Consider the following 16,246-nt stretch of genomic DNA (forward strand, 5'->3'; position numbering starts at 1 on the left):
ATTTTGCTTAAGATGAAGAATATAGAATTTTACATCTAATCTAAATCAGAAGAATCTCTAGAGGAGAGGGTGCGGTAATGTGTATTTTTGAAAAATTCCTGGAGTGAATTTTATTAAGCTAGTTATACAGTTACACTCAAGGTTTATGTGTTATCTTTCATATGAGCAGCTTTTTTTAATTGGCGGGAGGTTTTGCTATTAATGGTTGCACAAATCCTATTTATAAAAATTTGCCAAAGGGCTCTTTTTCTAGATTATTCCCATCTGTCTGCAAATCCACTGTTGTGTCTTTTGATTCATAATTCTGTTCTGGCAACTGCTGTTTTTCTAATGTCCTTCATATCAAACTACCTGTTTTTATTTGCTCTATCCATTTCTCCTGTTCTTTCTTGAATCCCTTTCAAACAGTGTTTTGGCTCACCTCTAGAAGTGTTTTCGTCAAGATATGAGCAGTGACTTTTACATTAATACATAGTGGCAATTCTAAGTCCTCATGAACGGAGATAATTAACTCCTTCATCCTTGGAACATTTTTTTCACTTGGCTTTTAGGATATCACAGTTTTTTTTCTTGCATTACTTGACTGCTTCTCTTCAGTGTCCTTTACTAGTTCTGTCTCTGACCCCTGATTTTATAATGTTTTGGGGCTCAGTCATTGGATCTGTTCTCTTTTCTGTCTACCCTCATGCTCCTGATGATTTCATCATTTAATTGCTTTAAATATCATCTATAAGCAGATGACCTTTAAATTTATGTTCTCAGCTTTGTTCTCTCCCAACATCTCTGAATGCCCATATTCAGCTGCCTATTCAGGACTCCACTCAAGTATCTTTCAGGCATTTCAAACTACAGTTTTTAAACACAAACATCTCATCTCTCTTTTCTGCAACCTGTTCCTACCATGGTCCTATTCCATTTCAGTTTACTGGCAGCTCCAGTTCTACAAAAATGTGGGAGTATGTTGAGTAACAAAAGGTTTAGCAGTCATCTTTGCTTGCTATACACAAAGGTATATTTTTGTGGTGGGCAGTACATGTAGAATTCATGAAGAAGTTGAACAACTCAGAAGCCTTCAAAAATTTGGCATGAGGACAAATAGCTCAGTACATTTAGGGTGACTTTACAATTCTGAATATTTGTGGATATTACTCTTAATTTTCAATAAAAAGATTATGATGTATATTCTTTTTATTAAGGCCATTTGTTTTTGGTTTTAGGCTTTCTGACTTTGGAATGTGTTGGCTACAAGTACAGAAAACTTAGCAATAGCTTAAGCAAATAAGGAACTGAGTTTTCTCACATACCAAGAAATCCAGAAGGAGGCAGTAGTTAGCATTGGTTCGGCTGCTTAGCAGTGCTACTAGAAACTCCATCTTGTTTTGCCTTTCTACTCTATCAGTGTTATTTATTGGCTGGCTTTTAATCCTCATGCTTGTTGATTTATGGTAATAAGATGGTTGTTTCAGCTCTAGACATCTTGTACAGTTTCAAGGCTAGAAAAATGGGAGACTGGTGGTGTCAGACACATTTGTGGCCTTTTATCAGGAAAGCAAATGTTTTCCCAGAACCAACTCCCATTCTACCCCCAAAGCAGACTTTCAAGTACAAGTTTTTGATCTTAACTGATCACAGGACCTCTGTTCACCTCTCCAGGCCTGGAAAGCTCAAAAGCTGGGTCTGTTATTGCCCTCAATAGTCAAGATTCTTAAAAAGGGGAATAAATCCAAGAAGCAATTAAAAGTGCCTGACACATAGAACATGAAAAACTACTAAATTTAAATATAATTTGTGATTAGAGTTTATTTGCATGGAAAAGTTTTATTATTTCTCAGTAAGTTCAAATAAATGGTATTTTAATTGTGGGTATAGGGTGGCTGGTTGCTCAGTTGGTGAGAGTGCAGCCTTATAAAACCAGGGTCATGGGTTTGGATCCTTGTACCTGCCAGCTGCCACCAAAAAAAAAAAAGTTGGGTGAATGGGTGTTTGGGGTTTTGTGTTTTTTTTTTTTTTTTTAAAATATAGATGAGGGCTTTCAATAGTTTACAGCTGTATCAAAGAAAATTCACTTGTTAAGAAGCTAACATTTAGAAGTTAGCAAATTTGTCTGTGTTTTTTAAGAAACTAATATTTTGGTTTGAATGTTTGGTCTTAATTATTTTCGGGTTACAATGGTCAATTGAGAACTTTAACTTTTAAGGTAAAAAAAAAAAAGAGAGAGAGAGAAAAAATTTTGTTTTTTTTTTTTTTGGCAGTTGGCCAGTAGGGAGAGAGAGAGAAAAAATTTTGTTTTTTTTTTTTTTTGGCAGTTGGCCAGTAGGGGGATCTGAATCTGTGAAGAAAATTAGAAATTAGAAGAGATGTTCCTTAGAGTCATAAAGATCTATTTTTGTTAACTTTGGTTTTCTTTTTGCTTTCCATAGAATGTTGGCTCAATTAAGAAACATCAGGGAAATAAATTCAACCCAGTGGTAAGTAACTTTAATTTCTTTTGTTAGAAAGTTTTTGGCTTATTATTATGTCCCTTCTGGGTTGACTGTTTTTCTTCCATTGTGATTAGAAAATTCTTATGTCTGCAGTGTTACTTCTGATTTATAAAGTGGCCCTTATCACATCACTAAAATTCTAGGCTTTCTCCCTTTTAGATTACTTCCTTGTTTTATTGTGTGAGCGAGGATCTCTTTGGATATTGTTGCTCATTTACTTTTCTTTAATATGGTACTTTCTTCCTCTTGCCCTCAAGGATGAAGGCTCCTCTTCTTTCTTATCAATCAGCATTTTTTAGTTTGTACTACTTTCATCTCCAGGACTGATTAAAATTGGGGTCCATTGTGTTTGGGTGCCCGGCCCACTGAATTTAATCTGAGGTTTATGCTGCTCTCCTGACAGCCTGTGTCCACAGGAAGTTTTTCTTTGAGATGTAAACTATGTTCAGCTTTCTAGAGCCAAGCATCTAATCTTTTTTTTCCTGAACTCTTTGCCCTTTCTGAGAAGTTTTATAATTTCTATTTGTTGGCAACATGATTAGCTCTACCGAAAAATCTTGGAGGTTGTTTTATCTTTTATTATCACTTATTCTACCGTGTAAATCTCCTTATGTCTCAAGTGCTGCGTATCACACCTAAAATAAATATGCTCTTTTACATCACATATATTTGGTAATAACATTTTATGTTCTTTATCCTTAGCTAGGCATTATGTTCCCAAGTGCAGAATAGTTTTGGGGAAGTGGATTTTTTAGGACATAGCTTTCAAGTTCCTGGATATTATGAAATTACAAAATTCAAATATACAATAGTTATAATAAGGTGTGCCAGAATAATAGTTTGAGGCCTCCTACCACCATTGTTTGATCCAGTATTTTAGCCACTAGCCACTCGTGGCTACTGAGAATTTAAAATGTGGTTAGTGTGATTGAAAAACAAATTTTAAATTTTATTTGATTAAGTTTAAATAGCCACATGTGTCTAGTGGCTACCATATTGGACAGAGCAGATTCTTTCCCATTGTTCTTAAGTCATTTTCAGTTGTATTCTTAAACTGTCTAGAACAAGAAATTTTTTATTTATTTTTGGAATTTTTATATGCAGTCATAAGCATACAAGTATAAACTAAACTCTTTAGCAATTAAATTCTTCTTATTACATGAACTGTTTTTATTCTTATCTGTGAAACATGCCTTTATATAAACATAGATTGTTAGTAAGTATTCAGTAAACTTTTTAGGATATTTGTTGACAAAGATTTTAGATGGAAACATTTGATATATGATATCTTAGTTTATTTTTGTAAAACCTGAAGAAGTATGTAGCAAAGACCTTTTGAACTTGGATCATTTTGAGCACCTGAATTAAAGTACGTATTATTACATATTGAGAAGCAGTATGAGAGAGCCTAGACTCAGTTTATTTATGGAAAAATGGGCTAATAGTAGGTACATGTCTTAGAAAGTTGTAGTGAGGATGAAATGAGAATATGCGTATAGTTTATCTGAGGTGCTTAGCACAATGCCTGTTATATGGTAATTGAGTAAGAATAGTCAGATTTTAAAAAACATTGCAAGGGAAATAACTTATTCTACTTGTTGTCTTAACACTTTAAGAATATCATTTTAGTCGAGGTAGAAGAGTTAGAAGCAGTGCCATATTGGAACCTGAGGCAAAAGGAAAAATCAGTAACACTGATCCTGTCTTTCTTTATATAAACATTTGACATGTTTGTAAATGGATTAGTTTTCAGTAATTTTTATTTTAAAAAGATATTGTATGAAGACATCTGTCTTGATTATTATATTTTTTGATGCCTTCTTATATTCTGTGCCTGAGGTCTCACTGACCTTAACCTAGTCTTGGCACTAGGTTAAAGTAATACTTTAATAGAGTCTTCTGTCTAGGGCAAGAATTTATCATTTTATGTACAAAGAATTGATAACACTACTTATCAGTCATTCTTACTTATTGAAATATATCTTTCTTTGTTAATATAATGTTAGCCTAGTTGGAATTAACCTATATACATACATTGTGTACTTAATAAAATTGTCCTTGAGAATCTTCACTAATTCAGAATTAGCCTTTTCCCTCAATTAATTTGAAGTCTCAATTAACTTTCCCTCAACTAATTTGAAAGCAAGTTTATGCTCCAGAGTGTAACCTAAGACGCATTTAAGACCTAAAAGCTCTTTAGAAAAACTATAAGGCAATATTTAATTGAAACAATAGACTTGGGGTAACTGGGAGTTTTCATGTGGGAGAATAATGCAGTTAGAGTGTTAGGAAAACCTGAAAATATCTTTAAATTCCCACTGAAAACTGCACACAATCAAGTTCTTAAGAAACATAGAACTATTAGAGCCAGAAATTAAAGAAAAATCTTTGTTGTATTAGAGTTTTTCTTGTCGAGAACTAAGAAGCAGACTCATAAAGTACGGTTTATGGAGAAGCATATAAATGGTTGGTTAACTGAGTTTTTTTCTGAAAGTCCTAAAATGCTTCAGTTTAATTTGAAATCCAGTAGATTATGAATATGGGTATTAAAGCAATGTTAAATGAGTTCCATTTGGTATGTGTAATAGTGGGAGTTGTAATTTGTTTGTGATATATGAATTGTGATTAGTGAATTGGAATAATTTGTTCTGAAATTGTACGTTATTAATGTGTATGTTTTAATTAAATTTATTTTTATTTGTATATTGCAGTGTCTAAAAATGACTACAAAACGAAGTTTGTTTGTGCGGTTGGTACCATGTCGCTGTTTACGAGGGGAAGAGGAGACTGTCACTACTCTTGATTATTCTCATTGCAGTTTGGAACAGGTTCCAAAGGAGATTTTTACTTTTGAAAAAACTTTGGAGGAGCTCTATTTAGATGCTAATCAGATTGAAGAGCTTCCAAAGGTATGTTAATACTGTCTTTTGAGAATTTTAAGACATTGATGTGCACTGTAATAGTTGAGGATAATTGTCCTTTTAGTTACCACATGATAATTTTATTGTTAAACAGCCTTTTAGAGGTAGCATTCTATTTTTCTCTATTTATTTGGGAAGGTTTTGGAGAGCTCCTATTTCTGAAATCTAGTAACAACTGGAAAGAGAAAGCTAGTTTATGACATTCTTAAACTTTCACCTTGTTTCTTAATTAAATTTTTTTTTTTTAAATTTAAAAGATGACCAGTAAGGGGATCTTAACCCTTGACTTGGTGTTGTTACCACCATGCTCACGCAGTGAGCTAACCGGCCATCCCTATATAGGATCCGAACCCATGGCACTGGTGTTAACAGCACCACAATCTCCTGAGTGAGCAACGGGCTGGCCGATTAATTAAAATTTTTTAGTGTACTTTTTCTTCTTAAATTCCAGTACCTCTTTATCTTGCACTCAATTTCCTGTGTTTTATGGAAAAGCTGCAATTTGTTAGGATCTTTTGCCATCCAAATAGCAGTGTTTTTGAAACTGGGGGGAGACCTATCCATGGCTTGTAAAATCAATTTAGTGCATGTGGCCAGCATTTTGAAAAATGAACTATAATTTGGACTGATAAAATTAGAAAATCAAAATATAGTACATTCAGTTAAATCAGAATTTTCAGATAAACAAGAAAAAATTTTTTGTGTGTGTCTCATGCAATATATAGGATATACTTGCACTACAAAATTATTTGTCTTCTGAAATTCACATGTAATTGGGCATCCTGTATTTAATCTGATAACTCTAATTATATAGAATACAAAATAGAGTGTGTTGTATACAGCCATTGTTTCATGAAATACTTGTTTTATACTTTGGTGTGTATATGAATACATTCTGGGTGGCAGTGTGCAAAAGGCTCCCCCTCCCCTCTAAATGTTATAAAAACATTTTGAAAGCCACTGCTATCCTAGGTTATCTTATAGAGAAATTTTGTATATGGCTATGGATAAAATATCAAAGGTTGTTGGTTGCATGGTTTGTGAATTATGTGCATAGGTTGTGGTAGGGAGTTTTGTAATTTATTATTCTTCCTTATATGTTGTTGTTCAGCAAGTAAATTATCTTCCTTAGCCAGTTTTGGAGAATATGGAAGACAAAGACTAGTCTTCTTTCGTAATCACCACTTAGGGTCTCAGTCTGGGGGCTGTGTTGAAAAAAGAAAGGCTCCGGCTGAGCCCGTGGCGCACTCGGGAGAGTGCGGCGCTGGGAGCGCAGCGACGCTCCCGCCGCGGGTTCGGATCCTATATGGGAATGGCCGGTGCGTTCACTGGCTGAGCGCGGTGTGGGCAACAGCACACCAAGGGTTGCGATCCCCTTACCGGTCACGAAAAAGACAAAAAAAAAAAAAAAAGAAAAGAAAAAGAAAAAAGAAAGGCTTGCTGTAACAGTGCGAGTAACTAAATCATTTATCTTATACCTCCTTTACGTTTTTGGAAGAATGCTCTTCTTAAATATGGCTTTCATTTTGAAGTAAGTTTGTTTGAAAGGTAAGATCCAAAGTTTATCATATGTAACAGCCACTTATTTTTTGACTACCTCAACAGAGAAAACATCCATATACTTATACTCAGTAAGTGCAATTTGCTTAGAGTAGAAGTATGAGGATGTAAAATCATTCTGAATAGTTCAGTTGTATTGAAATCCATAATAGCAAAACCAGAACAATGAGAGATCGTTCCTCTATTAGTGTAGGTATAACTTATTCAATTTTAATACAATTAGTAATATTTATTTGTATAAAGTTAGTATGTGGAATATTTATGGAAACTTACAAGATAATCCAAATCCTTTCTTCCCTTTTTTCAATAGCAACTTTTTAACTGTCAGTCTCTACACAAACTGAGTTTGCCAGACAATGATTTAACAACGTTACCAGCATCTATCGCAAATCTTATTAATCTCAGGGAGCTGGATGTCAGCAAGAATGGTAAGGTTTTTTTTCCCCTGATTTTTTGTACTTGGGAACATATTTCATTATTAAGATTTCTAGTGAGTTTTCACAAATAAAAATATAAAATTTAAAAGTCAAATTGTAATGTGTTATATTAGCTTCATCTAAGAATAAATGTATTTTATGTAAATATGAAGGCATTTTTTTCCATTTTAAAGGTTTTGCAACCTATTTCATATATATATGTATATATAAAATCTATGATAACTTAAAGCAAGTTGAGAATAAGTGTAAGGTTTTTTTTTACATTCTTATTAGGTATAGTCACCATGTTGTGCAGTCGATCCCTTGAACTTATTCCTTGTGTTTAAGTGCATTTTGTGCACTTTGACCAACATATCCTAATTCTTCACCTTTCCTTTCTCCCTAGCCCCTGGTAATCACCATTCTACTCTCTACTTCTGTGAGTTCACCTTTTTAAGATTGCATATATGTGAGGTCATGCAGCATTTCTCTTTCTGTTCTTGGCTTATTTTACTTAACATAGAGTCCTGCAGGTTCATCCCTATTGTTGGAAATGACAGGATTTCCTTCTTAAGGCTGAGTAGTATTTCATTATATATATATATATACCATATTTTCTTTATCCATTCATCTATTGGTGGACTCATAGGTTGATTCCATATTTTGGCTATTGTGAATAATGCTGTAGTGAACATGGGAGTGCGGATATCTTTTTGAAATTTTTGTTTCATTTCCTTTGGATATATATCCAAAAATGGGACTGCTGGATTACAATTTTTTGGGTAACCTCCATACTGTTTTGAGGGACAGTAAATGATTGAATGGAATTTGAATGAGTCCAAGAGTCAGATATTATCTTGTGAAAAGATCTCCTTCCTGTTTCTCTTTTCACTTTGGGTTTTTTTTCCCCAGTTATCTGATGAGATTCCTAAGGAGGGGATTTTAAGACAGTTGCATTTCTTTTGGAAGGCTCTGTTAGTCAGATAAAGAAATTCCAGAGAAAGTCCCTCCATGCACTTGGGGTGAGGGGAACAAGAAAAGTCAGAGGGACCTTGATTCTGAGGCTTATTTCTTTAGTTTGTTTTTTGCTGGCTGGCATAGGGACCTTGGTGTTACCAGTATCATGTTCTAACCAGCTGAGAGCTAACTGGCCCTGAGACTTGCCTTTTAATTTTAAAAGTACTCAGCATGCCATAGTGCCGTATTTTGGGAAATAGTTTTCTTCACCCCAACTGGTCTATCATATAGACCCTGTCTGAAACTTTTCTGAATTGGTTGCTGTGTAGAGAAAAAAATTAGTAGCTGAGTGGCAGAGGATTTTGTTAAACCAGTCTCCCATTCCTGTGAATAGGTCAGTACAGTTAAACATTTGTGTCTCATTGTTAGGTCTGACCTGTGGCTCACTTAGAGTGTGGTGCTGATAACACCAAGGATGTGAGTTCAGATCCTTATGTAGGGATGGCCAGTTAGCTCACTTGGGAGAGCGTTGTGCTGACAACCCAAGTCAAGGGTTAAGATCCCCTTACCAGTCATCTTTTTAAAAAGAAATAAAAAAAATAAACAGTTGTGTCTCACTGTAGAAGATGGTGTTGCAGAAGGGTTCTCAAGACTCTCAAAGCTAGGCCTCAATATTGGCTGTAGGAAAACAGATTCTTTCTTTTTTTTTTTTTTTTCCTTTTTGTCTCTTTTTTCGTGACCGGTAACGGGATCGCAACCCTCAGTGTTGCGCCCGCACCGCAACCGGCAATGGGATCGCAACCCTCGGTGTTGCGGCCGCACCGCGCTCAACCAGTGAGCGGACCGGTCTGTATATGGGATCCGAACCCTCGGCGGGAGCGCCGCCGTGCTCCCAAGCGCCGCACTCTACCGAGTGCGCCACTGGGCCGGCCTGGAAAACAGATTCTTAATAAGAAGAATTTCCATGGAAACAAACAAAAAACAAAGGTTAATTTCTGGAGCATTCTATAAGCTAATCTCTCAGTCTGGAGACCAGTAAGCTGAGAAGGTTAGTGGCAGTCTGTCACATTTTCCTGTATTGCAGTTCGAATCAGGTGTTTCAGTGAACTTTCTGAATAGTCCACACAGCAACAGGCACAAAGGTTGTTTATATATTAAAGTTTCTGTGGTGACTTCTCTGAAGTATATATCAAATGATCCAGTTTTTTTTTAAAAAAAGATGACCAGTAAGGGGATCTTAACCCTTGACTTGGTGTTGTCAGCACCAGGCTCACCCAGTGAGCTAACTGGCCATCCCTATATAGGATCCAAACCCGTGGCCTTGGTGTTATCAGCACCGCACTCTCCCGAGTGAGCCACAGGCCAGCCCAATCCAGTTTTAGCTTGGAGGGCTTGAGGAATGAGCAGCTTTAACTTCAGTGACTCAGTCAGAATGGTGGGAGAAAAATTGGAAGCATTAGTCTGGAGTGTTACAGCCAGATATTAGAGGAAATTAAAAATTTGGGATTCAGTTCAGATAATTAAAACTCAAAAACAATGGACAGGGCTAGAACCTATTAACAGTTGCACTTTAATTTTCTTCTGGAACATAGTTTTTTTCTCTCTAGTTCCCCATTTTTACTGAAGATATTTATGAGAGGACTAATTCATTTGCAGAATAACTTTAGTCTCAGGCCTGATTATTTCAGCAAGAATAGTGGTTTATCATATAGACTCTTTTCAGGTTGGCTTTTGATAGAGATTGGGTGTGTTGTCTCCACCAAAACTCATGTGGAAATCTGATCCCCAAAGTGACAGTGCTGGAAGCTGTTTGAGTCATGGGGGTGGGTCCCTCATGAATGGATTAATGCTCTCCTTGGAGGGAGGGGACTGAGTGAGTTCTTGCTCTTTTAGTTCCTGCGAGAGCTGGTTGTTTAAAAGACCCTGGCACCTCCACTCTCTCTCTTGCTCCCTCTCATCATATGATCTGCTTGTACCTGCTGGCTGCCTGCCACTTTCCGCCATGAGTAGAAGCAGTCTGAGGCCCATGCCAGGTGCATCTGTCCCAGAATCATGAACCAAATAAACCTCTTTTCTTCATAAATTACCCAGTGTCAGGTATTTCTGTTACAGCAACACAAAAAGACTAATACAGAAAATTGGTACCAAGGAGTGGGGTGTTGCTATACAGGTACCTGAAAATGTGGATGGAGCTTTGGAACAGGGTATTGGGAAAAGGATGGAGGAGTTTGGAGGACTTACAAGAAGACAAAAAGATGAGAAAATATTTGGAACGTTTTAGAGATTGGTTAAATGGTTGTGACCAGAATGCTGATAGAAATTTGGGCAATAAAAGCCATGCGGATGATGAGGTCTCAGATAGAAATGAGGAACTTATCAGGAATTGGAAAAAAGATAATCCTTGCTACACCATAGCAAGGAATTTGGCTGCATTGTGTCCCTTGCCCTTGGACTTTATGGAAGGTGGGACTTAAGAGTTGTGAATCAGAATGTTTGGCAGAACAAATTTGCAAGCAGCAAAGCATTAAGGAAGCTGCATGGTTACTTTTAAGATAATCCTTGCTACACCATAGCAAGGAATTTGGCTGCATTGTGTCCCTTGCCCTTGGACTGTATGGAAGGTGGGACTTAAGAGTTGTGAATCAGAATGTTTGGCAGAACAAATTTGCAAGCAGCAAAGCATTAAGGAAGCTGCATGGTTACTTTTAACAGCCTACTCTGAGTTATGGTGGTAAAGGCATGATGTAAAGCCAGAATTTAGAAGGGAAGCAGAGCGTAAAGACTCTGAAAATTTGCAGGCTGGCCATGTGGTAGAGGAGCACAGAGCAGGAGGAAAATGCAAGAGTGAAGCAGATAAACTGGTTGGTAAAGACATTGGCTTTGCTGTGAGGCAGCCAGATGCTAATAGCCAGGACAATGGCTATTAGGATGGAATGATTGTATTTTGTATGTGAGAGTACATAAGTTTTAGGGGGCCAGGGGCGGAATGATAGAGTTTGGATGTGTTGTCCCGACCAAAACTCATGAGGAAATCTGATCCTTAATGTGGCAGTGCTGGAAGCTGTTGGAGTCATGGGGTGGATCCCTCATGAATGGATTAATGCTCTCCTTGGGAGAAGGGGTCCTGAGTGAGTTCTCATTCTATTAGTTCCCGTGAGAGCTGGTGGTTTAAAAGACCCTGGCACCTCCACTCTCTCTCTCTCTCTTGCTTCCTATCGCCATGTGATCTGCTTATAGCTGCCAGCTGCCTGCCACTTTCTGCTATGAGTAGAAGCAGCCTGAGGCCTGTGCCAGATGTAGTTGTCCCAGAATCGTAAGCCAAATAAACCTCTGTTCTTTATAAATTACTCAGTCTTAGGTGATTCTGTTATAGCACCACAAAATGGACTAATACAGCTTTGTGGGAGATTTTTCTTAAGAAATTTCAGGCTAGACTTTTAAAAAACCTCTCAAAGCTAAGGAAGCCAAGCCAAAGACTTACCATTGGGTTTCTCCTTCAGTACCTGAGTGAGTTTCTATTTTCTTGATGTTCTTGGGCCTGTCATAAAATGACATTGTTTACTTACTGCAAGGCCAGAAACCTTGTAAAGGAACAGCGTAGACAAGGTAACAGGCCAGTCTTTTTTTAAGTCTGTTGGCTTTATGAAATCCACCTCAGTTCATTAAAGTTGTCTAGTCATATCTGAAAATATGACTTTTTAGTCAAAGCCTTGGTAACATATCCACTGTTACTAATTGTATCCTGTTCCCAAAACAGGAACTTACACAAATAACTATATTTTTTAACAAAAACTATATCCTCATGCTTTCTTTATAACCTTTACCATATGTATCTTACCTTTTTTATATACTCTGTATACAGAATTGTTTCTCTTATATCTAGTAGCTTTAATTACATATGCTAACTACAGTTTTAACTCTTAGTAACCCTGATTTCCAGTGTAAAACCTAGGAAGCAGTTTTGAACTGTTTGATATCAGTATTTCTAGATGAAAATTATTTCATAATTTCTATTCTAGATATCTTTTCTTAATTTTTTAGCAGTTCTAAATATATTTACCACACAAAAGCAAGACGTCAAAGTATAGAAACTTAAGGGGCCGGCCCGGTGGCGCACTGCTACAGTGCGCCGCTTGGGAGCGCGGCAGCGCTCCCGCCGAGGGTTTGGATCCCACATACAGACCGGTTCCCGCTCATTGGCTGAGCAAGGTGCGGGCGCAACACCGAGGGTTGCGATTCCGTTGCTGGTCCTGGTCCAGTACGGGCGCGACACTGAGGGTTGCGATCCGTTGCCGGACAAGAAGAAAGACAAAAAAAAGGGGGGGGGGAGTATAGAAACTTAAACTTATTCTTTAATAATTAATTTTTCTGTCTTTTAACTTACTTAGAGAAGACTCAGACATTTTATAATTATCTATTACTTAATTTAACATAAGATGACTTTAAGATTTGAAATTACTTAAAGGATTTTGAAACTTTGGCAAGTTCATTTATAAATGTTTATCCCATTCACATTTACCTAATTTGCTCATTTTTAATAATTACATTTGAACTACTCATGGAAAACAAAGCTAGCCATTTTAAGCTTTTTTTTCCTTTGAAAAAGCAAAAGCAAGCTAAGCCTATGTCAACCAGTCTTTGAGATACTGGACATAGATACCCTTCCCAATCTCTCCCTAGTCATCCTGGGTCTCTAGTATCCATATGGAACCTGGGGCAGCCATGAAGGGCATGGCCCATCTGGATTTACTTACCAGGTACAGAGCCCAAGACAGAAGACAGAGCTACAAAGGGTGATGCCTGTAGGATATGACACATCCCGGCACGGCCAGGTGGCAGAGCTGGGACAGGGAGGACGGGACCATATTGGGCTTGGCTCTGCCCTGTTGCTGGTGGCCCAGGTGCAGTGAACACATACTTCTCCAGGCCTAACCATTGCTACCTGTCTAGACCCCAGAACTCAGAGGCTGAAACCAAGGACATAAACCTCCAGCAAAGGTATATAAAGCTTCAGCGGAGCCCAGCAGCAAGTCCTCACAGTCTTAGCTCATGAACAAATTAAACATGTATCAAAAATATCATAAAAACAATAGTTTTTTGATCTTAAGCATCTAGCAGAGACAGCATAAACTTAGGGAAAATGTCTAAATTCTCAAAGCATTTCTATTTTATTTTACCAGTAATTTAAAAACTAGCTTTATTTACCGAAGATTTCTAAAGTCATGTGAAATTCAAAAACATTTAAACTAATTTATTTATGAGCCAATTTGGTACCATGTAGACAATATGCAAATATATGTATATACAAATATACAAACATACATGTAGATACCACAAATACATAAAAACACAGAAACAAAGATCTTATAACTTTGAGTTAGAATGTTAGCCATGGGACTAGTATAATATAAAACTCACTAATTTAAAAGGGCAGTTGTATTCAAACAGTGTCTCAAGTTTACCTGTCCCACATGGCAGATGCTCTTATCCCATTTTAGAGAAAACAAGGTAGCAAATTTATATCTGAAAGTAGAAAGAAAGAATGTAAGTTTTCCCAAGAAAGAGCTTAGGGCATGTTTCCTGTTATTAGAGGTCAGATTTATATGGGCTGTGGACTAAGTTGTGGGTCTGAATGTTTCCACAGCTTGTCAGGGTGGACAAAAGATCCATGAAGGAATGAGGGTGGTGCCACAGGCCTTAACCCACCCCTCCTCCTTCCTCCTACCCTATTTCTTTCCCCTTTCCCCTCTCCCCTTCCTCCCCAACTGCTCCACAACAACATAGAATGTAAAAAAAAAGTTAATAAATAAACTTAAAACACACACACACACAGAATCATACACATAATTCAAAACAATTTAAACAAATTCTTATGTTTTCTCTCCTGAGTTAAAGGAATTTGTAATGGGTCTAAAGAATTTTAATTCTGTTTCATATTCAATCTCTGCTAATTTCCTGGATGGTAACATTTTAAAGGGATTTACACCGGATTGCTTGGGTGAAAGCACTGAATTCTTAACTAGACCAGAGGCTAGAGTGCCTTTTTTATGAATCCCGCAGGGCATCCAAACAGGCAGTCTGTGCATACAAAGGACTTTAATGTTGTTTTAAAGCTAATTTCTGCTTTGTAATCTTGCTAAGGAAACTTTAAAGACTAATTGTTACGTTAATCTTTTCATACATTCCTAAAAAGACAGCTGTTTAAGATGAGAGCTTCCTAAAATGTTTTGTTTTGAACACAACCAATTCAAAGTGTCTGTCATTTGGCCATTGACAATCCAGGTACATCCATTTCAATAGTGACTCCATACAACAAACTTTTTCTTTCTTTCTTTCTTTTTTTTTTTTTTTTTTAAAGATGACTGCTAAGGGGATCTTAACCCTTGACTTGGTGTTGTCAGCCCCACGCTCTCCCAAGTGAGTGAACTGGCCATCCCTATATAGGGATCCGAACCCGTGGCCTTGGTGTTATCAGCACCACGCTCTCCCAAGTGAGCCACAGGCTGGCCCTATACAACAAACTTCTTTATGGAAAGACCAGGAGGTAATTTTTAGGCTTAGAATATATTTTTACCATTTTTGTGTTACCTCATGATCCCTCAAAATTTATTCCTAGAGATAGGCTAAGATATCAAAAGATTCTTGTTGCCACAAGTGGTTGGTGTTTGTGTGATGCTGTTTGTGTGCGTAAAGCTACTTTACAGTGTCGGTAATCCTGCTGACTGGGCCAATTGTCGAGCTAGGGCTGGGTCTGGAACTCACAGACCCCTCAAACCCATTCACAGACTGGATCACAAACCCTTCCACACACCAGGCTGGGTCCCCAGACCCCTCACATGCAGGTCTATGAGCTAGGTAACCGGCAAACAGGTCCTTGGAAGCTGTAGGTTGGAAAGCATGGCTGCGCAGAGCGGTGTCCACCCAAGGCAATTGCCAGACAAGGTGGCAGCACCATGCAGGTGCACAAACTCCACCCCCCACACACATGCAGTCTGTTTACTGAACCACCCCCAACTGGACCGAAGGCGAGGGGGGCCTGATTAAATTATCCTATTTGCCCAACAATCCATCCCTTCACGGTCCTTTGCCATACAATCTACGCATTCAGAATCTTCCATGATGTTCCCTTAGTGAGGATAAATGACCCTTACACTTACATATTACACATTCAATCCCAGTCCCAAAAGTCTTTAGTTTGTTGCAGTACCAACTCAAAAGTACAGAGTCTCATCTGAGACGAAAAGCAAAAGTCCTTCCAGCCATGAACCTGCAAAGAGTCAAAAACAAGTTTATCTACCTCCAAGATACAGTCGGACAGACATTGGGTACGCATTTCCATTCCAAAAGGGAGGAATAGAAAGGAAAAACAGGCCCACAAACAAATCCAAAACCCAAACAGGGCAAATGTTAAGCATGCTGGGGCACCTGGACCCTTAAACATCGAGCAGCCTTGCTCATAGAGCTTCACCAGGTGCAGCCCATTGAGTTGCCTGGTGCCTGTGGCTTTTCCAGATTGGTGCTGCACACTGCCTTCAGTCCCACGGTTCTGGGCTCCTGGTGGCAGTCCTGCCATCCTGGCTCCATTAGACATTTCCTCAGTGGGGGTTCTCTGTGGGGGATCTGACTCCACTTTTCCACTCCACATTGCTCTGTAGGTGACCTCCGCAGAGGCTCTAATCCTACAGCAGTTCTCCGCCAGAGTCCCCCAGCTTTTTCACACATCTTCCAAAATCTAGGTGGAGGCTGCCTCACCTCCACTGCTCTCCCATACTGGTGGTCTGAAGACTTAATACAACATGAATGCCACCAAGGTTTTTGGCTTTTGCTCTTTGGAGGTGCTGAAGCAGGATTGCTCCAGCCAGAGCAGCTGAGATGCAGGGAGCAGTTTGCTGAGGGCAGCAGTGCCCCA

The 16,246-nt window shown here is 38.1% G+C and overlaps 1 protein-coding gene across 5 annotated transcripts in view; it reads left to right on the forward strand.

The window, feature by feature from the left end:
* Window positions 1–2,420: 2,420 nt before the first annotated feature.
* ERBB2IP (erbb2 interacting protein) overlaps window positions 2,421–16,246 on the forward strand; it is an 87,442-nt gene continuing 73,616 nt past the window's right edge. For 4 of the 5 annotated variants that reach the window (XM_008594993.1, XM_008595004.1, XM_008595010.1 and 1 more), the window contains exons 1-3: window positions 2,425–2,468; window positions 5,195–5,392; window positions 7,275–7,392. In XM_008594993.1, coding sequence (XP_008593215.1) covers window positions 5,204–5,392; window positions 7,275–7,392 — 307 coding nt within the window. In that variant the 5' untranslated portion in view covers window positions 2,425–2,468; window positions 5,195–5,203. Of the gene's footprint in view, window positions 2,469–5,194; window positions 5,393–7,274; window positions 7,393–16,246 lie in introns of all 5 variants that reach the window. The other variant, XM_008594998.1, reaches the window with a different exon arrangement.

Source organism: Galeopterus variegatus, unplaced genomic scaffold (assembly GCF_000696425.1).
Source record: "Galeopterus variegatus unplaced genomic scaffold, G_variegatus-3.0.2 Scaffold170, whole genome shotgun sequence".
Lineage (NCBI taxonomy): Eukaryota > Metazoa > Chordata > Mammalia > Dermoptera > Cynocephalidae > Galeopterus > Galeopterus variegatus.